Here is a 24,731-nt window from a genome sequence, read left to right on the forward strand (position 1 = left end):
CTTTATTAAGTCTTCATTTTCTTCTCTTAAAGTATTAAGTTATTAATAACTTATATTTCATATATATATATATATATATATATATATATAGAGAGAGAGAGAGAGAGAGAGAGGGGGGGGCGGTTATTGTGCAAAATGTCTTAACATACGCTTCGTACGAGATTCGGTATCAACATGCGATTTTTGGTTTATAACATGCGACTTTCATTTTTTTCCACATGCGATTTCAGCTTTCTTTTGTACATACGATTTGAATTTTTATTGAACATGCGATTTACCTTATTCTTTATGTGCATGCGATTTTCATTTTTTGTAAACATAACGTGCGATTTCACCATCGCGTAGTACGTTAAGGCATATTGTACGATATACTTTATATATATATATATATATACACACACACATATAGGGGTTGGTTAACGTACAATGTTCCTTGATGTACGATGTGTACGCTGAGAAGTCATGCATGTTGAAAACTATAATCACGCATGTTGAACCTATAATCACGCATGTTGGTCATGTTCCTGCATCCTCTGTCATGTTCATGCATCCTCTGTTCGTTCTACGGTCTGATTTCGAGTCGTCATTTTGACCGAACAATGGTCAAATTGAACCGAAACGAAAAGAAAATTGAAACGAAATGGACGAAATTGATCAAACAATTGATCAATCCCAGGCTAATTGAAAAGAACCCTAATCACGCATGTTCTACAACTAATCACGCACGTTATATTTTCCCAGCGTACGCAGCATACATTAACCCAGATTGTACAATACACTTTCTCTCTCACTCTCTCTCTCTCTCTCTCTCTCTCTCTCTCTCTCTCTCTATATATATATATATATATATATATATATATATATATATATATATATATATATATATATATATATATATATATATATATATATATATTGGGTCGGGATTTAGAGAAAACGGTAGAAAGTGTGAGAACGGTGAGAACGCTTATGGATCGTCCGATTAAAACAATCTATGGACTAGATTGGCGCGGTGGCGTTTTCGTAAATAACATCAATTTTATTACGTGGACGCGCCTCATTAAGGGTAAAAAGGTCTTTACACCTCTATACTAAAACGTCATACTGATAAATAAAACGCCACTACGGACCAAAACACATCGCTATATAAACAAAAACATCCCAGACATAAAAACACCCCCCCCCCCCAGAACCTGAAACGCCATATTTTCTACTATATGCCATTCATCTTACAAACACCGAAATCCCCAAAACATCAAACACGACTACTCAAAAAAACGCCATATTTTCTACTATATACCATTCATCTTAGAAAACGCCAAAACACTCAAACATCAAAGATTCCAAAAAAATCTACGGTTCTTTCAGATACACTATTTCCTCAGTAAAACGCCAAAAATGCCAAATATCGTTTCTTGTATATTCAAATATTGTTCTACGCCAAAGTTTCGGATAATGCACTCTTCCCTGAGGTGCTGTGACTCAAATAAAATTTTGCTGCATGAGATGGACAAATCATAAATAAAAACATGCTGGAGTCAGACTTATGTCATTTTCTATGTTTTGTTCTTGATAAATATTTTAATGGCATGAAAAGATGAATGACACTGATAGTTGTTTGAAGATAAATATTCAAACAAAAAGCTTATGTCATTTTGTCTTTCCAAACGGCCACAAAAACACCAGCATGGCTAAGCCAAACCACCAGCGAACATGATTCAAAAGAAGAAAGAGACTGATGACAGTGAAGATTTGGAAGATGAATTGTTTTTATTTTTATTTTTTTTTTGTTTTTTGTTATGTATTTTTCAACTTAGAATAAAAAAATACATTATGTTAATAAAACGCCAAACAGTCATAATGCATATGAAACACCATAAATGGAGTAAAAATGCCAAAAACTCCCAAACTATAATGAAAGTAGTTTACAGAAGTATTAATTAATAAAAAGCTAAAAATGGAAAAAACGCCAAAAACTACTTAAACCCATTCAAAAACGCCAAACTTGGGAGATGGAAATTCTATGACCCTAAAAACTCATAAAAAGCTGAACAAAAACAGTAAAAATACACAATAACTGAAAAGACGGCAACTTTATTAATATCATTTATTATAAATAAAATCTCGCCTAAACTACGCGCCAAAAACATCCTATAAGAGAGTCGTCTCTGCACAATCAACTGGTCACAAAACCAGAAACAAACGTCATATTTCCTAGAAACCATTCACTTTAAAAACGCCAAAAATAATAGTTAAAAAAGCCACAGATGCAGAACCTCGATTCTGCTATATTGAGTATTGATCTGAATGAAGTTTCACTGAATGGATTCTTCTCTGAGTTGGGTATCTCTATAATCTTTTGCTGAATGAGATGGACACATATTCAAGATAAAGAGACTGATGACACTGATATGACATCATGTCACTTTGTTCTTGATGGATATATTGATGGCATGAAGGGATCAATATATTAGAGCAGGCGTTGGTCTTCAACATGTCATCAAACAAGTATATATCCACCCACCATAAAGGATGCCACAAAAAATAAGCATATTCTAAAGATGGCCGTTATGTAGGAAAATAAGGATCTACATAAGGTATTCAAAAATAGGTTCAAAACGCCAAAAAGGTTAAAGTAGAAGAGGCTGATGACAGTGAAGATTTGGATGAGAAATTAGATTATAATTTTTATTTTTTTTTTCATTTTCTATTGTTTGTTATGTAATTCTCTGTTGTTTATCATTTAATTCTCTACTATTTTAAAAAAAAAAATTGAGTATAAAACGCCAAAAACTACAAACACCAAAACGCCTAATAGTTTAAAAAACTATGTGAACGAATGCTACCAAAGCACGAGGTTGCTATATAAACGCCAAAAATGCAAACAAAGTATTACTGGAAAAATCAACACTAATTGACAGATGAAAATTGAAAGAAACAGTAAAATAAAGAGACGGTATCATTATTTCCAAACATTATAGATATATTAATACCACTACATGGAAAATTGAAATTTATTTATCTTTTCAAAACACCATAATTGCCTGTCACATTATAGGCATGTATCCTAAATTGCAAAACACTTGATATAATAAAATCAAGAAAATTACTGATGTTTTTTTACATTAAACGCCTGCATCATGATCTAAAAAACAATAAAAACGCCAAAACAATACTTAAAACGCCAAAATGTTTACTATGATTCTGATCTAAAAACAATAAAAACGCCGCGTATTTATTAAACGCCAAAAAAATAAAAAGATGAAGTGACACGCGTTAAAAAAAGAAATATCAAAGGACAAAAAAGCCCCTCCGCCCTTCTCTAAGCGGCGTGACACGTGTTGGGCCAGAATTTAATAGAAATCCGGGTTGCATCATCTTTAGCAAAGGAAACACAATCCTTAAATAACGGATACACAAAAATATTTAACAAAAAGGAATTTAATAGAAATAGACTATTATTGAAAAAAGATAAAAACCAATTTTAAAAAATACATAACCTTCAATCCAACTACATTATGTGATCGGAAATCGGACATAAGTACATTCATTTAATAGTATTCGGTAGCCTGTATCGCTAACAGAAAGCAATATGTGTGGCCTCTATACATGATGATGTGAGTGCTCGGAAGTTCCCATTTAGTAGAGCTGGAAGCTATAAGCAGGAAGGAACCTGGAGCACTGTGATAGAAGCCGGAAGCTTAACTGTACACAACTATTGTATACATCTCAATTTCCTGAGAACCCTTTACTGATTTTACGTTGGAGTCCAAATGCAAGAGGCCACCTCATGCGTTAAGGCTAACGGGGCTTCTTTGCTTGTAGTTACTCCAAGGAAGCTTCTAGGCGAGGAGGATCCAGGACCTTGTAACCAGTCATACTCTTGTTGCATTAATATGTGGCACCTACCATGAGGCTGTCATTACTTAGAACATTTTTGCTCTTGTAGTTTCAGTCTTTGTTACTAAGTTACCACTTTTCTTATGGCTAGAAAGAAGCCCCCTCCCAAAGATAATCCTCCTCCTAGGAGTTATCAGCCTGCTTCCAGCTCCCCCGTTGTGGCTAGAGCAAGCAGTAGTTCCACAAGAACGGACGGAAAAATAGTCGAACCATCGTCACAAAACACACAACATTTCCAAACTCCCCATCCTTCATGAGTTATTCCCAGTTTCCTGAGTGAAATACTCTTTTTGATTGAAATGATGGAGATAACTCCTGAGGGGGGTGAAAAGCAACTTTATACAAATGAGGGATTTGTTAAATGGTACGTTCAAGAGGAACGGACATAAGGGATAAGAGTTCGTTTATCTTATGACGAACCAAAGGTTACTCTCTCTCTCCCATACCATCACCGCTGAGCAGCACCGCACCTCCAAGTGTTACCCAAGGTGGTGCTGGTCTGAATTACAATCCTTACCTAACCGCTCATGGCTCACTATAGCAAGGAGGTGCACAACATAGCTCCTGTTTCATGCCACCGATGACTAAAGAACACTAAAGAATACACTATGGAGCAATTGCTCCAGTTGTCTCAGGCGTCCACACCTCCCCTAACATAAACCTCTTTTAAGTAAGCTCCCGGGTCGTTGCCTCTGGCCAGCAGTGTCGTTGCAGCAAGCTTCGTTCCACCGTTTAGCACATACTAGAGCTTCCCTTCCCAAAATACCATCCACCCTTAGCTAGCTACCTTACTGGTCCAATTAAGACAACAATTATTAGCGCCAAGAAAATGCCTTCTAGTCAGCCAAACCCCTACCACCAGCCAGCTCCAAGCAACTAGCCTGATCCAACCCTAACAGGATCACATACTAGCATTGATGCTCCCTCTATGCCTTACAAGCCAAGCTATATGTCTAACTTCTCTGATGAAATCAGGGGTGTTCATCGAATCAAATATCGAATTTTCGAATTATTCGAATCGATTGTTCGAATAATTTTTATTTTTCCTTGAATTCGTATTCGATTAAAACCTACCGAATTCGATTCGAATTCGTATTCGAATAAAAAACCCAATTCGTATTCTACTAAAAATTCGAATTCGAATCGAATTCGAATAAATTCGATTTAATTCAGATTCTTTAAAAACATGTAAAAAACTTTCAGAATGATACATTAATTTTTTAAGGCAGCCATAAAGCACGATATCATAATAAAAAGTCCCAAATAAAGTACCACAAGTCTAGAATTCAAAACGAGAAGCCAGGAATAACAACTCCACATTACAAGTTAATATTTTTGCGCTTAGAAATCTATTGATAGATTTGTTACTTAGGTTATAGTTATGGGCCATGTAGTGGGTTTGGTAATGGGTAATTTTAATACTTGGAAAAAATTTGAAAATAATTTATAGTATAGCCTAATAAAAGTTATATATGTATTATATATAAAATAATAAATAAAAATGTATAATTTTTATTCGAATTTCGAATCGAATCGAATTTGAAATTATAAATTATAAATTCGTATTCGATTCGTATTCGATTTACCTGACTCGAATTGAATCGAATTCGAATTCTTATAATCGAAACGAATTCTTGATAATCGAATCGAATTTAAACGACTTTCGAATTTTTCAAATTCGAAACGAATTTTGCACACCTCTAGATGAGATAGTCAACTACGTCTTCCAGACTAACATAAATATTCCGAAAAATGTTAAAACATATGATGGCATGGAGGACTCGGAAGATCATCTTCAAGTATTCACCGAGGCAATAATCGTTGAAAGATGGAACAATGTCGAACGTTGTTGCATGTTCATGCAAACCCTCATTGGACCAGCTCGTCTTGCCACAAAGAAGCGTAGCTTCTTTTGATGATCTGCATAAGAGCTTTTTGTCCAACTTTACCCCACAGAGAAGGTGCAAAAGAGAGGCAGCCGTCATGTACTAGATCCAGCAAAAAGAACATGAAGATCTACAAACCTTCATAGAACGATTAAAAAGAAGAAAGATTAACCTACAGCGGGGCAACAGAAAAGATGCGTGTTTCATCTTCATGAATGCCATCAAAGTTATAAAGCTCCTCGAAAGGTTTCGCAAAGACGCTCCTTAGACGACGGAAGAAGCCTTCGATAGATCATAGAAGCCTTCCTAAGGGGCGAAGTAGCTTTAGACAAGAAAAGTTCCAAGAAACGTGAACATGGAAACTCCTCCCCGTGAAAAAAAGCTCAGGTATCAATCCTCCATGGACAGAAGACCTTACCGGCCTTACGAATGTAGAAGGTCAGACGACAGAAAAAGGTCACCTCGTCCCAACCGGCACCATGAAAAGGATAAGCATGTCTTCATATTTCTTACCAAGACCCCTCAGGAAATGTATCAATCGAGGAGGTCAAATACAATATCTAACCATCAAGACCCCTCACAAAACCATCAAGAAAAAGGGATTCGAGTAAATTTTGCTCTTTCCACAACGACACCAGGCACCACAGTAGTGATTGTTTCCAACTTAAAAAGAGAATCGTGGAAGCAGTCAAAACAGGTGAGCTAGCCCACTTTGTCAAGGATATAAAAGATAAAAAAAATGAAGGAAAGAAGGACCTAGGTGTTAACATGGTATGGATGGAAGGTCGGCAGGAAGTGAAGAGACATCGAACACAACATGGAGCCAACAGTACATATGCTTCCCCCACAGATCCTAATAACAAGATCAAAGCACCTGTCATCATTGAAGCTGAGCTGGAAGGCTTCCCACTTGACAGAGTATACATGGACTGTGGGGCTGTATCAGATACCATGTACGAAAGGTGCTTTCAACAGCTCAGCAATGAGCTATAAATCAAGCTAAGGGCTACTGATACCTCCTTGAGAAGTTTCACATGGGAACAAGCAACCTTTGGACAAGATAACCCTCAATGTCTGCTTTAGGGATGGCGACCTCTTTAGAACGAAAGAGTTGACCTTTATGCTTATAAAATCCCCTTAAAACTATAACCTCCTAATCGAAAGACCAAGTATAACCATATTTGATGCAATAGTTTCAACGGGTCATGGGATGATGAAGTTCCCTAGCTAAAGAGGAATCGCAACGGTGATACCCACCAAGGAAGCTTTGTTAATAGCTTCTATGGAGGTTGAAAATGAGGAAGAAGCTGAAGAAAAAGGGGGCCCGGTGGAAGAAATAAGCATTAACAAGGCTTATACGGACCAAACGATAAAAATCAATGGCCACTTCCCATCCAAACAAAAACCAAACTCAAAGATCTCCTGCGAAAAACAAGGATGTGTTTGCATGGTGCTCCGACGATATGGTCGGGGTACCAAAGGACATCGCTAAGCATGCCCAACACACAAACTAGTAGCTCAAAAAAAGTGAAGCCTAAGCCCTAAGAGAAGCTCAGTTGCCTGTCAAGAGGCGGAGAAGCTAGTCAAAGTAGGGATACTAAGGGAAGTAGTCCAACCCCGTGATGGTAAAGAAGCAAGATGTCTCCGGGCGAATGTGTGTTGGCTTCAAAGATCTTAATAAAGCTTGTCCGAAAGATTGTTATCCCTTACCCGAGATCGACATTATCTCACTAGATTCCAGTACAAATGTACAAATGCTTCCTTGATGCCTAGAAAGGGTTGCCATCAGATAAAAATGAAAAAAAAAACGAAGATGAGGAGAAAACAACTTTCCACACTGACATAAGTTATCTTCTGCTACAGAAAGATGCCCTTCGGGCTCAAAAACACAAGAGCTACCCACAGTTACATATGAAAACTATCCGAGTAGGAGTTCAATTACATTCGAGTAAATAATAAAACAACCATAAGGGGTTTAGGGTTTTATACCTTTGACGAAAAACCAAAGACTCGCACGATGGAGTAACATATGTCACGCTAGTTGACTTGATCATAAAAACCCGAAACCTGATTCGACTCTCGAACCGAGATGGTGGCTCCGGTGGCGTGAGGTGGCAACGACGAGACGGTAAGCAAGGCCATGATGGCGGCGCGTGGAGGCATTGGTGCGACGGTGGGTGTGGCGATGGCCGACAATCGCAAGAGAGAGAGAGAGAGAGAGGATGGTGGCGGTTTGGGTGTTAAAGGATTTTCAGTTATAGTTAGCTCAGAGGTGTATATGTAATAAACCTAATTAAAGTTAACAGCCTTCCTAACTTTCAACATATTCTAGTAATTAACACTTAGTTACCGAACAATCCCTAGTTTTCTTATTTATCAAATAAAATATAAAACTACTTATTTAATTATTTCACAAATAACTAAAATACCATACCTTCTATCCCATTAATTATTTCACAAATACTTAATCTATTAAGTATTTAAACAAATATTTAATCACCACAAACTTAAATACCGTGTTTCATGAAATGACACGTACACTTAAATATTATACTTGTTTGTTGTCCTAACTCCTAAGTATAAATCTTTAGATTGTAACTTGATAACAACGTTGGAATATCGATGATCATACATACAATATCCAACAGTATGGTGGAATAACGTACTGATCTTCCCTTGATTTATTGTGAGCTTCAAACTAATAATTTGCAGCAAGTATAGATATATAAATCCATGTGATGTTATCATTACCTTCTTGTTGTTAATTAATATTTCTTTTTTTAATGGCGATGGTGAAAAATTATTAAAACCAAATTCTTCTCCCAATGAATGGGTGTTACCAGCCCATTCAAAACCTTTGTTGTTTGGTGTTGGAGTGTTCATTGGTTTAGTTTATGGTTTATTTGGTTTATTCGGTTCGGTTTATTTGGTTTTCAAATTTTTTACCCCAAATCAAAAACCAAACCAAATAAGGAATATGCAAACCGATCCAAACCAAACCAAATTCAATTCGGTCTGGTTTCGATTAGAAACCAAATATACCAAATCTAACCAAATTGTACCTAAGTACTTTTTTTCCTAATTTATATTTATGTTTGTGTTCCAACTCCCAAAACATCGCAACTAATTTACACTTAACAACATATGAATACAAGAAAATTTCATTACGAAATAAAACAAACACATCCATAAAGTAGTCGTAGATACAACCACAAAGTTAAAGCTTCAAAACATAGACGATAGAAACTATAAATAATTAACAAGTCTAATGACATAAAATTTAAATAATCTTCAAACATGTAGTAACCCTAGTTTCTATACTGAAGGTCTGGTCTGAAGAAGTTCTATTATTTTAGAAATGAGTGGGTTTGAGTTGGACTTTTAGATTTACATTTGGTATTTTGAGCTTCATAAAAAATAACTATTTTGGGCTAATAAATTGTATATGATTTATAAAATATTATTATTTTTATTTAATAATTAATTAACTTAAATGGTTTATTCGGTTATCCAAAAAGATTTTTCATTAAAATGCCAAAGTAACAAATTACAAACAAGTGGCAGGTAAACGGACAACAAGCTGCGCCGCAACCCCCTTTTGAATTGCAAATAAACCGAATAAACCAAATAAAATGTGGATCCATAAATCGAACCAAAAATCATATTCACAATTCGGTTTCGGTTAGAAACCAAACCCAAAACCGAATTCGTTATTCGGATCAATTTATTTGGTTACAGTTACAGTTCGATTTACGGTTTTTATTTGGTTACAATTTTTTCTAAACACCCCTAGTTTGGTGTTTCCCAAATATGCCAAGTTGTTACCATTAGGATTGCCAAATCCTTTTTTTGGAGAACTGGAAACATCCCATTTATTAACAAACTCTAGTAGATCATTGAAGGAAGACAAAGGGCCCAAAGTGCATTCATCTGAAGGCCCAAATTAATTTCCTTTGCATAGCCACAGTTAATCAGCTTCAAATCCTTTTTTAATGACAAAGTTTTTACACTTACTATTCTAAACTACTCCTTTACTTAAGAAGCATGTGTCTCTAGCAAATAGACTAACCTTGTATTAGTTACCAGCTTCAAATCACCTTGTAATTGATTTTAAGCTTAATTTATATGTTCATACTAGAGAAAAGTTTAATATAATTATATTTAGATTCTCTAATTATCACTAATCTGATGATCAGATATTTTTATTATCTTATACATAAAATCAATGTTGAAGTTCGAAATCAATATTAAAAAAAAAGGTTGCATGATACTCCTCCCCATTTGAAGGTGATAGCTTCATTTTTATAATAGTCAGATCTACAACAAACATATAATAATAATAATAATAATAATAATAATAATAATAATAATAATAATAATAATAATAATAATAATAATAATAATAATAATAATAATAATAATAATAAGCATAATATACACATTTCCAGTACCATTTTGGATCTAAGTTTCACATAAATCACAATGAATCTGATCATCCTGTTGGTTCCATGGCCACTAATTTTCATCTTATACCGATTGATTATTAACCGCGCTTCTTCGAAAGACACTTCACTTCCACCAGGTCCATATCCATGGCCAATCATTGGCAACATTTTCCAGATTGGAAAAAAGAATCCTCATGTTCGGCTGGCCGAGATGGCCCAACTTTACGGACCACTCATTTCGCTTCGTGTTGGTCAACGAGTCCTCATTGTGGGATCATCATCAGATGCAGCTTCAGAGATTCTCAGAACTCATGATCATGTTCTTTCGGGTCGTGATGTGTCAAGATTGCTACAAAACAAGAAACAAACTGTTCATAATATGAATCTTGCTTTTACATCAGAATGTGATGATAACTGGAGGTTTTTACGGAATATATATAAAACGGAGCTTCTTTCAGGTATGGATGTGCATGGATCGGTTTGGGTCAGTTTGGGGCTTAAACCGGACCAAATCTGAAGTTTTGGTTTTTTTATTTTATATAACCTTTCAGTTTTGGTTATTCGGCTGGTTTTTGGTATTACATTTGGGCTAAAAATGTTTTGTTTAAAAGAAAATAAAAATGGCCTAAAATAATGAATTTGAGCCCAAAACGTTTTTATCTAAATTTTAGAGTTAACTGTCATTTTCGTCCCTGTGATTTGTTCACTTTTGTCATTTCAGACGAATTTTCAAAATGCATCAGTTTCCTCACTCACTGACGTACTGGAAACATGCCACTTCAATCCAAAATATTAAAACCCAGTTAAGTCAGACAAGTTAAATGAAGGGTATTATTGTCAATTCATATATCTTTTATTTTCACCTTATTTTATGAATTGACAATAATACCCTTCATTTAACCTGTCTAATTTAACTGGGTTTTAATTTTTGGACTGAAATGACACGTTTCCAGTATGTCAGGGAGGGGAAACCGGTGCATTTTTTTAAAATTGGCCTAAAATGACAAAAGTAGACAAACCACAAAGACGAACATGGCAGTTAACTCAAATATTTAGTTAACCATCTGATCCAATATTCAATGAATTCGGGTATGAAACTTTCGGCCCAAAAAAATTGGTCATAAATCAAATAACAAGCATTTAAACAAGATTGTCGCTATAGTTCGATTCGGATTGGTTTTGATGTTTTGTTCGGTTGATCAGTTTTGGAGCGAGACATAACCGAAACTAAATGGTAATTTTTATTTTTAAATAGAGTTAATTACTGTTTTCGTCCCTGTGGTTTGTCAAAAATCACTATTTCAGTCCATTAGTTTAAAAATTGCGATTTCAGTCCCTGTGGTTTCACTTTCGTAACCATTTCAGTCCACCTCGTAACCATTTCAGTCCCTGTACTTAACAGAATAATGGATTGAAATGGTTACGAAAGTGAAACCACAGGGACTGAAATGGTTACGAAAGTGAAACCACAGGGACTGAAATCGCAATTTTTAAACTAATGGATTGAAAGAGTGATTTTTGACAAACCACAGGGACGAAAACAGTAATTAACTTAATTACTGTTTTCGTCCCTGTGGTTTGTCAAAAATCACTATTTCAGTCTATTAGTTTAAAAATTGCGATTTCAGTCCTCGTGGTTTCACTTTCGTAACCATTTCAGTCCACCTCGTAACCATTTCAGTCCTTGTACTAATAGAATAAATGGATTGAAATGGTTACGAAAGTGAAACCACAGGGACTGAAATGGTTACGAAAGTGAAACCACAGGGACTGAAATGGTTACGAAAGTGAAACCACAGGGACTGAATCGCAATTTTTAAACTGATGGACTGAAATAGTGATTTTTGACAAACCATAGGAACGAAAACAGTAATTAACTCTTTTTATTTTTAAATAAAACAAAGTCAACCGTCGGTTATTAGTTTGGATTGGCTATTTCGATTTGGTTTTTTTGGTTTCGGTTCGATTAATTGGTGTTTGCTCACCTATACTTTCAGGCAAAGCATTAGAATCTGGGGCAAAAATGAGAGAGAAAAAGGTGATGGAGATGGTGAAATATTTAGCTTCAAAAGAAGGCCAAGATATAGTTATAAAAGATGTTGTCTTTGTAACTGCTATGAACAACTTAGGTAATGCATTATTATCAATAGATTTAGTGGATTATGAAGGAAATGGTATAGGTAGAGGAGTCATGGATGCTATAAGAAGACTTATTATGCTAATTGCACAGCCACAGTTAGCAGACATGTTTCCAATATTTGGTCCATGGGATCTACAAGGTTGGTATAAACAGGTTATGCACATTATAGAACATGACCTAGGATCTGTTTGGGAAGATAGTCTCCAAAAGAAACGAAACCGAGATGATTCCGGTTCAAGTCCAAAAGATTTCGTCGACGTTCTGATCGAAAAAGGGTTTTCGAATCAACGGATCAATGCTTTAATGGAGGTTTCACTCTTTCTTCTCTAACTTTTAGTTTGTAAATATGAAGTAGAACACAAGCAAAAAATAATGAAAGAGATAATTTTTTAGGAAAATGATATATTATTGAATGTATAAAAGATTACTTAGATTAGAGTATAGGGTATTCTTCACTAAAGCATGTTAAATACTTAGATTAGAGTGAATTTCAAGGATTGTCCTTTATCTTTATACCCATTTTTAGACGATGTCCTTAATGTTCAAAATTGACGAGTTTTGTCCTTTATGTTTTCATATCATATACGTTTTGTCCTTTAGACCTAACCCAGTTAGTTTTTTCAGTTAAATTTGGTCATGTGCAAATGAGGGCATCTTTTTCATATCATACACGTTTTGTCCTTTAACGTTTTGTCCGTTGAACTTACCTTTGAATTGACAAAAACGCCCTCATGTGCAAAGTATACGGCCAAATTTAACTGAAAAAACTAACTGGGTTAGGCCTAAAGGACAAAACGTGTATGATATGAAAATATAAAGGACAAAACTAGTCAATTTTGAACATAAAGGGCAGCGCCTGAAAATGGGTATAAATATAAAGGACAATTCATGAAATTCACTCCTTAGATTAAAGAATAAAGAAATGTGAATTAAGACAGTCATTACATGTTTTACATTGATGATGAAAGATTTAGAATTACTAAAGTTGGCGAAAAATTTTAAGTAAGAGTAAATTACGATTTTGGCCCCTGTGGTTGTATCACTTTTACCCTTTTAGCCCAAAAAGAAATCTTTTAACATCTGAGCCGTCAACGTCTTTTTTCTAACCCTTTTGGCCTCTAACACTAACCCCATCCATTTACTTTTAGGGGCCAAAAGGGTTAGAAAAAAAGACGTTAAGGGCCAAAAGGGTTAGAAAAAAAAACGTTGGGGGCTCAGATGTTAAAAAATTCCTTTCTGGGCTAAAGGGGTAAAAGTGAGATAACCACATGGGCCAAAATCGTAATTTACTCTTTAAGTTATAAAATTTGAGTCCGACAGATGGTCCAAACGGCCTACGGTCGTCCACAACATGATCCGGCTCGTCGAGACCCTTTTGTCCACTGAATGCATAGGCCAAGCTATGTCACTTTTATGTTTAGGCTTTTTCTAACCATGTTTCTGTCTAACATGTACAAGTAATAGTCTATGAACTAAATTTGTTTAATTTCAGGAGCTATTTGCAGCAGGCACCGAAACTACGGGCTTAACAACAGAATGGTTCGTCGCAGAGCTTCTCAAAAACGAAGAAGCCATGAAGAAGGTTCGGGACGAAGTTACAAAACAAATAAATGGGAACGTAGTAAAAGAGTCGGATCTTGTTCGTCTTCCTTACTTAGAAGCTTGCTTTAAGGAAACACTAAGACTTCACCCTGCAGGACCGCTTCTTATACCACGTAAAGCTGTCGAAACATGTGAGATAATGGGATACACCATTCCAAAAGATAGCCAAGTATTAGTTAATGTTTGGGCGATCAATCGTGATCCAAAGATCTGGGACGATCCTTTGAGGTTCAAACCTGAAAGATTTATCGGATCGAATGTGAGTTACAAAGGGAATGAGTTTGGATACCTACCATTTGGATCAGGAAGAAGAATGTGTCCTGGAGAAACAATGGCTTCTAAGTTGATTCTCCTTACAGTTGCTTCTTTGGTCATCAACTTTGATTGGTTCATTCCGGATAAGACAAACCCCATGGAAATCAACATGGATGAGGAGATGGATATAGCAATGTACAAGAAGGAACCATTGCATGTAATTTTCAAGCTCAATAATGAACTGTTCAAGAATTGACACCAAGGATTGGGTTTATATCATCTAGATGATTAAGTTTCATGAGAACTTAGAATGCGTTTATGTAAATTGTAATCAAATAAGATACTAGGATATGCTATATTTCCATATACATCTTTGCTTGTACTCACTAGATATGACATAGCTTCAAAAGAATGGTATCTTATTTCATATTGATAAGGATATGTTTGATCAAGATATATATATAGGGAGGGGCTCATGCGAGAACCACCCTTATTGTGAGAACCTTGAGAACCAATGTGAACACAACCTAAAATAGCTAAAAAAAACCTTAAAAAAACCTAAAAAAAACCTAAGGGTGAACATCGACTTGAGATCTTAGTTTTCGTGAAAAATAATCATATGTTCATTCGATTTTAACTGGGTTCATGTTTTACAACCGAAATCTGTTTAGAAGTCTTAAAAAATTCAGGTTTCGGGTTCCAGAATTTTATTTTTTATGATTAGGGTTCATCATGTTCATGAGAAAATTCGAAGTATTCTGTTATGTTTTGGAATGATTTAGGATTAATGGGTGTTTTTTCCATGTTTGATCTAATTTTATCTTTTAATTTTATTCGAAACTGTTATTAGATAAACAGTTATTATTTTCGAAATATGTTGACAAAATTAGATCAGCTTAAAACAGGAAAGAATATCTCTTAATCCCTTAGATTTCGAATTTTCAGTTATGATATCACAATTAACAGCTGTTAACGAGGTTGCTACTCGCAACCATGAGGTTGCTACTCGCAACCATGAGGTTGCTACTCGCAACCATAACGTCATTACTCGAGATCACGAGGTTGCTACTCGCAACCATGAGGTTGCTACTCGCAACCATGAGGTTGCTACTCGCAACCATAACGTCATTACTCGAGATCACGAGGTTGCTACTCGCAACCATGAGGTTGCTACTCGCAACCATGAGGTTGCTACTCGCAACCATAACGTCATTACTCGAGATCACGAGGTTGCTACTCGCAACCATAACGTCACTACTCGCAACCATGAGGTTGCTACTCGAGACCATGAGGTTGCTACTCGCAACCATGAGGTTGCTACTCGAGACCATGAGGTTGCTACTCGCAACCATGAGGTTGCTACTCGCAACCATGAGGTTGCTACTCGCAACCATGAGGTTGCTACTCGCAACCATGAGGTTGCTACTTGAGAGCAAAAGGTCATTAGTCGAGACCGTAGTTGCGACTCGCAACCATAACGTCATTAGTCGAGACCGTAGTTGCGACTCGAAATCTCATTATTTTAAGCTGTTTAAATGTGAACTAAAGAAAAAAAAAAATTTCGGGGCTCCGCCCCGAACCCCGGGCGGGGGCACGCTGTCCCCCGCAACCCCCAGCGAACTCACCGCGGAGTTCGATCCGCGCTAACGGGTGGTTTGCTATTAAATGTTTGGTTTTGTAATTATTTAGTTAATTAATGAGGATCAAATAATGTTTTACAAAACCAAAATGGCTTTACTTGAATGAGCTTCTGATGCATCATTTCTGCCCAAAGCTGACTTGATGCATCTACTTATCATCCAAGTATTACGAAAGCTATGTTGTGTGTGCATCATAAGCATGAATGTCTTAATTTCTGGCCAAAGCTGATTTAATTCATTCATAGATGGCATACTCAACAAGTGCATAACTAAAGTGTTTGTCTCAATTTCTGGCCAAAGCTGATTTGTTACAACCACTTTGCACATATGCTTAAATGATTACACTTCTGGCCAAAGCTGTTTTGTCTTCGTTTAAGTAGAACTTTAAGTAGTCTATTATTTTGATGTTAGTAATAGACATATCACAACCTCTTCACATAATGATCCTTATATTAATGATCCTCAATTAATTTTGTGATCATTTTGTCTGCCTTATTCTTAGTACCCATAATTTTTTTACTCACTATAATTTTCTTCTATAAATCTATATCTCATCCACTCTAATTCCTAAGCCTAAAATGTTTTGCTTTATTTAAAGTTTCTATAAGAATTAGCTCTTAAATTAAATCCTTGATTATCTCTTAAGACACGGTAACCCTATTGCTCTCTTCTGATAAGGCACTACAGAAGAAAAGTAGAGCATGATGATTAGGGTAAATCGAACATGATGTCTCTTATGATAATCAAGAACTCTCTAACATAATTGCTATCACTAAAGTTATTCCAGATTCAGTTTTTCCTAAGACTAATCTATAATTGTGGAATAATCACAAGAACTCCTAAGGCGCATGTCTTCATTTAAAATTATAAATTATAAGGTTAAGTGGTATATGTGAATATATTATAATGTACAATACCATGACCCATAAAGTTAAGGGCTTACGCATGGAAATAAGTACATTTTCCAGTACATTACATACTAAGTTTTCATTTGTACGATTTGATGCATTATAAATCAGCTATAACACTCAAAAGTACCAAAGTATAACGAGTGTGTTGATAAGCAACATATGTACATAGAAATAAATGTTTGAAACTGGAAAATAAGATATTATTCACCTTACAACCACTAAGAACTTTACAAGAGGATTGTTCTAAGGTCCATAGACAAATTACAAGTGCCAATCCCAACGTTAAGGTTCTTCAAGGGAAAATCTCACTGCATAATTATGTCATTAGACTAGGCATAAGCAACGAGACTATCCATTATTCTAAAGAACAGTTGGATAAATTAATTAGATAGAAACTTACTAATGATATTTAAGTCTGATAATTTTAATATTCCAATTAACACATGATTAGTTGACTCTAGTTCCATACGTTTCCTTACCAGAACTCGACAAATAACTAACATGAGAGTTAGTGACAAAATTAAATGTTAAGACTATAAGAACCATAATGAACAGTCTTCCAACAACGCTTTACGATACCTTATATATTCTGGAGATTAATCAGAATACAGTATCATAATTAAGCAATGTTATGAAGGTTGTGAGGTTTGCATAGTCAACATAAAGTCACACTTATCTTAAATTCTCATCTTATTTGTTCTAAATATCTGGATAGAAACATTACTGTGATGAAACTAGATGATACCTTACTTTTTCACAACCTTTGTCATCATGCTAACGAAAATTTGACAAAAGGAAAATGAGACTTATAAATTTCATCCATTAGAACCAAAATTCATGAGAAATCATAACATGGTTAATGAGGATGATTTTTTCATCTAATCTCATTTTCAGTGATTCTAAATCATGACGTTACAGCCCTAAATATTACTTGGCTTAAGGAATAAGTATGGGTCCATCATAAGTCATTCATTGACATTCGTGGAACTTATTCCAAATGGAATATTCAGACATAATTCATTTATCATTTAACAGACTATCAACTTGTATCTAAATTTTGTCACATATGGCCCACGGTCTTAGAAGAAATTTATTCATACATATACTTTATAAGATTTCTATTAAATATGTTCCTAAAGTTTCTTATGATATCTGGACATTAAAGAAATCAAATAAAGTCTAACGTATATGTGATAGGTTCCCGCGTCACGTAGCTCATTGAAACTTTTCTTGTAGCATTTTAGAGATATTAAAGATCAGTGGGAGCATTAAGTGTCTTAATAATAACTTGCAATAGTTGCAAGAGGTGGGGAGTGAAAATTTTACATTACCTTATAAGTTTGCACCTCTTGTACAAGACACCGCTCCATCATGACACTGTTCTATCATCAATACTTGTCTCCTTAAATCTAATGCTACTCTTACAAAAGTTTCATTGTTGCTTAATTGTGGGCGCACTTAGATTTCCTACCTAAACTAACATAATCCTCAACAAGAGAAACTACAACGACTAATGTCATTAATTTGTTTTCTCTATTAGAATTTGTTGGTCGTTAAGTATTGACCCTAAGCATGCTGAGTTCCTAAAGATTTCTAAGGTTAGTGGGAGCAATCACAGTCCTTATTATAACTTGCAAGGAATACAAGAGGCGGGGGGAAGAGTGTCATTAAATTCACTCCGAATTTAACTCCGATTACACCTCTTGTACACTATACTGCACCAACTCTTACAAACTTAGAATGAAAATGATAGCAACCTAACCAAGAGCTAATCCATAAAATTGAAACTTCTAATGAACCCAATAATCAACTCAGGAGGTCATCTAGGTTTAAAAGCCTACTAACTTTGATGATTACATAACCTCCCTAATTGAAGTTGAAATGGATTTTGGAAATGTTTACTGATCCTATCTCTTCAAATTAAGCCATTAGTGTAAATCAATCTTATGAATGGAATATAACAGTTTTCTAGTAAAACTGATTTTATGTGTTTGTGTAACATTTGGGATTTGATTAAGTTACCTAAGAGTGTTCATGACTAAACCAAATCCTAATATAAGCGTTAAAACACTCAAAAGCATGATTGGTTGTCAAAGGTTGTTCTCAGGAAGAGATAAATTATTAAAGAATCTTTATTGCATATCTAACAAAAGATTTCTTTGAGGATCATCACTGTTCTAGTAGCTTATAATAGTTTTAAGCTACATTAGATGAACATTAAAACGATTTTCCCTAATAAATGGCTGACACATTTACATGTTCATTAGATAACAACCTAAAGTTTCAAACTGAAGGTTAAAGAACACTTTGTTTGTAAGCCAATAATATCCATGTATGGGTTAATGCAAACATCATAATGTGATGAAAAGCTAACATAATTATTTTCATCAAGAATCAAGTGGATTAATGTACCTACCTCAAGATGAGTGGGAGCAACTAAAATAAACTTGTCTATATAGATGACATTCTTTGACAAGCATATGTTACATAAGTCAAAGCATTGTTAACACAAACTTTGATATAATAAAACTCAGAGATATCTCTTACGTGATTGATATCATAACATACTGAGATAGACCCAATGGGATATTAGTTTCGTTCCATAAGTTTAACATTAAATGGGTCCTTACATATGTAACAATCAATATTGCTCTCCTTTAGAGGACAATAGGATAAATGAGATTATTTATTTATGCTTCATTAATTAGAAGCCTTATGTAAGTTTAAGTCTATACTCGTTTAGATATTACTCATATTGCAACACACTAGATATGTCTAGATTAATGTGTAGCATCTAATGGAGTATTACAATATCTTTAAAAGAAACGAGAGACTACAATTTAAAGAAGAAGTGAGAATTAAAAACCGGTTTATTACTCTAACTTTGAGATATTCAAAGATTATAAAATGCAGTTTCGGGTATATCTTTATGTCAGCAGACAAAACCTATTTCATGGAGGAGTCATAATGCACTGATATTAACAACCTAAGTTATAACGACATAACATGGTCACTAAATGTTGTTGGAAATTTAATCAGTGGACTCATAAGTTTATTAACTCCATATAATTAATGTTTTGAAGAATTAGTGTGATAAAGTCAGCTACCATAACTCCTTGAACAGTAACAGTTCAAGAGGTGCTGCATTAAGTTTCGATACGCAATTAATTATTCGTTTATGAACGAGTTGAGGAAACTAAGTTTTGTATCGAATACATTCATGATATGCTTAAGGATCCTATAACTGAAGGGCTATTACCCATAAGTCTTATTAAGAGAGCTCATAGACGGGTATTAATTAATAGTCGTGCGCAATTGCATATCGTACTATGAATGACTAAGTATTAGTTAATTTTCCTCAAGTTTGATTTTGTATGTCTGTTAGAATATGTTCAACCGGTATAATGGCATATAGACAAATAAAAGTTACAAATCAAACAAAGGGCTTACGCGTATTTTGATCATGATGATTAGGTTTTAAATTAAGGCTATAGTATGATTAATGGGGGTCCTGAGTCGCATAATGATTCAACGGCTGTATTTTTCTGCTATAGTACTTGTTTAAAGCTAAAATGAGTGTTAACTCCTGATCAGGCTTATCTAATACTCATAGTAAATGATTACTCGGCTAAGTGGGAGAATGTAAGATTAAATATATTACGTATTAATATTTAATCTATAGCCATCATAATCATTTACATTATAGAGATCAAAATATATTAGAACCTATTATTTAATTAGTTGGTAATTGTTGATGGACCATATTACCCTTAGTAACTAATTAGGTTTCCTCCTGGGTGCTTATATAAGGAGAGTTATGTGGAGGTTTAAGGGTTACTCAGTTACACAATTCACACACCCCATTAGCCATAACATCATCACGAAACCTCCTCTCCTAACCGATACCCTTTTCGGTTTCTTAGCCCCATCATCAGTTAGCACCCTAAGGAGGAACCAGATCAAGATGACAGGCATGTCGAACTCCCTCACAGGATTCTCCTCTGCACTGTCTGCGGTGACAGGTATGATTTATATATGTTTTCCTTCATGAACAAACAGAACTGAACCAACACAAACTTCAACATATCGTTACTACAATTTTGATGATTTTGACGTGTTATTTTCAACAGTTTTGAAGTATCTTGAATTTATAGTTGTAACGTTTAGTTTTTATCTAATTACTATCGTCCAAATGTCCAAAACTCACTAAGAACGATCCAATTTGTCTAAATTTTCACAAAAAACTGTCCAATTGTTAATCACGATTACTTGTAGAAAGAGCCAAAGCTTTGATACCACTTGAAAGTCCGTGAAAGGATCTTGTTCCCGGTGATTAAACCTCTACGAACACCAAATTATACGTTACACATGTTTAAAGTGCGGAATCCAAAATCGTGTTGTAATCGTGCGAAGAATCAACTAAATAAATGTTTTGCTCTTTTATTCTCCAATCAAACAAAGTTGCGGTTCAAAATGACTCCAAGATAAAAGCTACAAATGCGATGACTCCCTAATGTAGTGCATGACATTTGTTTATATAGGCTATACCCAGTGCATGACATATGCTCTGCGCATGACTCATGCGCTAAGCATGTGTTCATGCGCTACATGCACATACAACTCATCATTCTCTATACTACACATGAACTATGTCCTAACTTATACAGACTCAAGATTTCTAAGCTATTGACATACGAAAAATGCACTAACAACTATTTTCTTTGAATACTTTGGGACAATGTGTTTGTGATGTCTAGAATATGCAACATCAAGTGTAAGTAGAATACAATTTTTTCATTTCCATTTGAAGTCCATCCACTTGTCTAGTGCTAGTAATAATGTAACCCCATTCTTCAATATATTCAAGCACTTACATAACCTATTGAGTAAAGTAACCAAACGAGAAAGTGTTTTATAGTAGGAATTCCAACGTATATTTCCGGACCGTAAAAGAGATAGTCCTGGATTCAAGCCACTCCTGGTAACAAGGTTTTCCTCCAAGTTATCTTTTTAATTTTGTGAAGCATATCTTGTCGTTTGCAAGATTCATAAATGACATTTGTTAAAGACCTTTCCATTTTAAAAAGTCCTTAAATACTAGTATGTTTATTTGCAACCACCACAATAAGTTGATGTTGGTGAGCAAAATAATGAACATAGAATGCCACAACATTTTCTTTTAAAATTAAAGTTCTTAATCCATTAAGCTCACCCAACTTATTTTTTTTAACGGCAAATTTGGATCACTGACGGACCACTGGAGTATCATCGTGCCACCAATGGAACCACCCGATCATATCCATCTCCACTAGGCATAATGCCTATACACCAATTCAGGAGGAAACCCAATAAATATGGGAAAACCCCCTTGTGGGAATCGAACTCAAGACTTATTGGTCACAAAGGCTTATCCCAGCCCCAGATGCCACTAGGCTATAAAGCCATGGGCGCTCACCCAACATATTACTTGCATTATCGTAACATTCGCCTCTAATTTTAGCCAAACTCAATTCATGTCAGCAAAATAAATCATCAATAACGGATTTGAGAGTTAATGCGGACGTCTCCATGACATGAGCAAGCCCAATAAATTGTTCCTTACCCTATATTTATTAACATATCGAATAAGTGGCGGATTTAGGATTCGCACCAAGCGGTAACGTTTTATAAATAAGCGGCAACGAAATAGAAAAAACGTCAAATTTTTCCAAAATTTACACTAATTTTACACTATCGCCGGAGCGCCAAGGGGTAGCGGGCATTACCCCTTGTTATACACTAGATCCGCCCCTGCGAATAACTACGGCCATTTGTTCATTCTTAGATATGTCACTTTATTCGTCAACTAGGAAAGAAAAAAACATCACCAGCAATATCTTCAAAGGTTTGTTTTTGTACCTATTGAGCATAACAATGTTTAACATCTCTGATGTAACTTTTTGCAATGGTTTAAAACTCTTCTTCATTCTCTCATCCAAGCCCTCTTGAAACCACGGGTTATTCGCTTCCACGTCATTCACAATTTTTAAAAACAACCTTATGACATACGAAATCTATGACGAAAAAAATCATCATTGTATTTTGGCTCCTCGACAAAAAAAAATCTGCCATAGTGTCTTCTATTTCGGCTAGCTCGATGAGATTTTTGAAAACAAAAAATTAAGCTACTATCGATTGAAGATAAATCATCGTCACTAATGTTGGGTGGAAGAAATAACAGTATTTCATCCACCATTTTAAATGAATAGGGGTAGAGATTAGTTTTGGATTATGAGAGAAATGGTTTGGTGAGATTTAGATTTCAATTGTGGGAGAAATTGTGAGAAATATATGGTTGGTTTAAATAAAAAATTGTAAATTATTTTTTTTATATTCGACGGGATTATAACCGTTACAAATGCTCTAACGTTCAAATTCTAAGAGGTGACTAATCCCCAAATTGGTTCTATCGTCGGGGAAAGTGGGGGTCGGCGGCGGTGTTCCCCCGCAGTAAACTCAATCACCGTTGTCTTCCCCGCACCCACCCCGTACACCCTAAGTTAACGCTTTTCAACTAGCATGTCTCAGTTAAGCAACCTTAGTCTCATTCACTTCTTTTAATTGACAATTATAACAACTAAAAACTTATAATAATGTTTTAGGTCAAAAAATTATTAATATATACACTAATATTTAAGTAAATCAATAACAATTTAGTCTTTTAGATGATTGCTATAATCCTACATTATTGCAATTATTGTAAAGCAATAGCAATTTAATCTTTTAGATGATTGCTATAATCTTATTCTTATATTATCCTTGTTGCAAATTTGCAACAAGGATAATATAAGAATAAGATTATAACAATCATCTAAAAGATTAAATTGCTATTGCTTTACAATATTTGCAATAATGTAGGATTATATTAATATAATGCATTCATATCACCTGTTAAAATATTTTAAATATCTAATATACGGTTAATATATCCACCAGTGGAACTGAAGTGACCAAAAGCATCCCTTGATACTCTAGACCGGGGTTGTTCACAAGCCGAACCAAATCAAGCCGGAGTTAGCTCAAACTTAGCTTGGTGGGCTCAAATTCGCATTACTCATATGAAAACACTCATAGTTTTTGTATTTGTTATAAGATAAAAGAGGATACATCTCTTTAAAGACTTAGTTTTGCTATTCAAAAAGTGGTAACGGCGCAACTTGTTACCCGTTTATCAACTATCTCGATGTAAATTCATAATTTTATGTATTATTGTTTGTTTAGAATGCAATAGAATGATTGTTAAATCGTAATTGTGAAAGTATGGGGACCAATCCTTCAATAACTAATCAAAACTTTTATCGTGTACTACGATAGATATACCGTTTCACACATAATAGAGTTTAGTATCATTTACATCCCTACGGTTTGTCCACTTTTGTAATTTCAGGCCAAATTTTAGAATTGTATCACTTTCCTCTCTAACATCCTCGAAACGTACCGTTTAGTCCAAAAACTAATAGTTGTTCTTAGTGTGTGCTAGTTGTCAATTTCTTTTTTCTGCCGCTGTTGTTGTTTTTCTTTGTTGTCGTTCTCCCTTTCTTAGCTTAGCTACTGACTAAGGGGTTGTTTGTTGTTTTTATAAAGTTCCGTTTAGCCTTTCAAAAAGAAAAGTTATTCAACCAGCACGGTGCAACAGAGAGTACGCGGTGAGAACTCAGTTAATATTAGCCTGGTTTTTTTTTCGTGACTTGTAACTTGCAAGTCACAAAAGGGGCACATATCGCGGCGGCCAAAAACTCGATTGATTAAAGGAAAAAAAAAACATTTATAAAAATTATAAAAAGGAAAAAAAATTGAGAATTAAACTCTAATTGAAAAAGAAAAAGTTAAAATTAGAACGACAAAAAAAATAGTGTGTTGAACACTTGGGTTTTTAGGAAAAATTAACATACAGTTACTTACCGACACTTTTT

The 24,731-nt window shown here is 34.9% G+C and overlaps 1 protein-coding gene across 1 annotated transcript; it reads left to right on the forward strand.

The window, feature by feature from the left end:
- The first annotated feature begins 10,268 nt into the window (after positions 1–10,268).
- LOC110889116 (probable (S)-N-methylcoclaurine 3'-hydroxylase isozyme 2) lies at positions 10,269–14,590 on the forward strand. Its single transcript, XM_022136622.2, has 3 exons — positions 10,269–10,689; positions 12,229–12,680; positions 13,864–14,590. Exons 1-3 carry the CDS (start codon positions 10,269–10,271, stop codon positions 14,482–14,484), a joined length of 1,494 nt encoding a protein of 497 aa, XP_021992314.1. The 3' UTR covers positions 14,485–14,590.
- Positions 14,591–24,731: the final 10,141 nt, after the last annotated feature.

This window comes from Helianthus annuus, chromosome 11 (genome assembly GCF_002127325.2).
Source record: "Helianthus annuus cultivar XRQ/B chromosome 11, HanXRQr2.0-SUNRISE, whole genome shotgun sequence".
Taxonomy (NCBI): domain Eukaryota; kingdom Viridiplantae; phylum Streptophyta; class Magnoliopsida; order Asterales; family Asteraceae; genus Helianthus; species Helianthus annuus.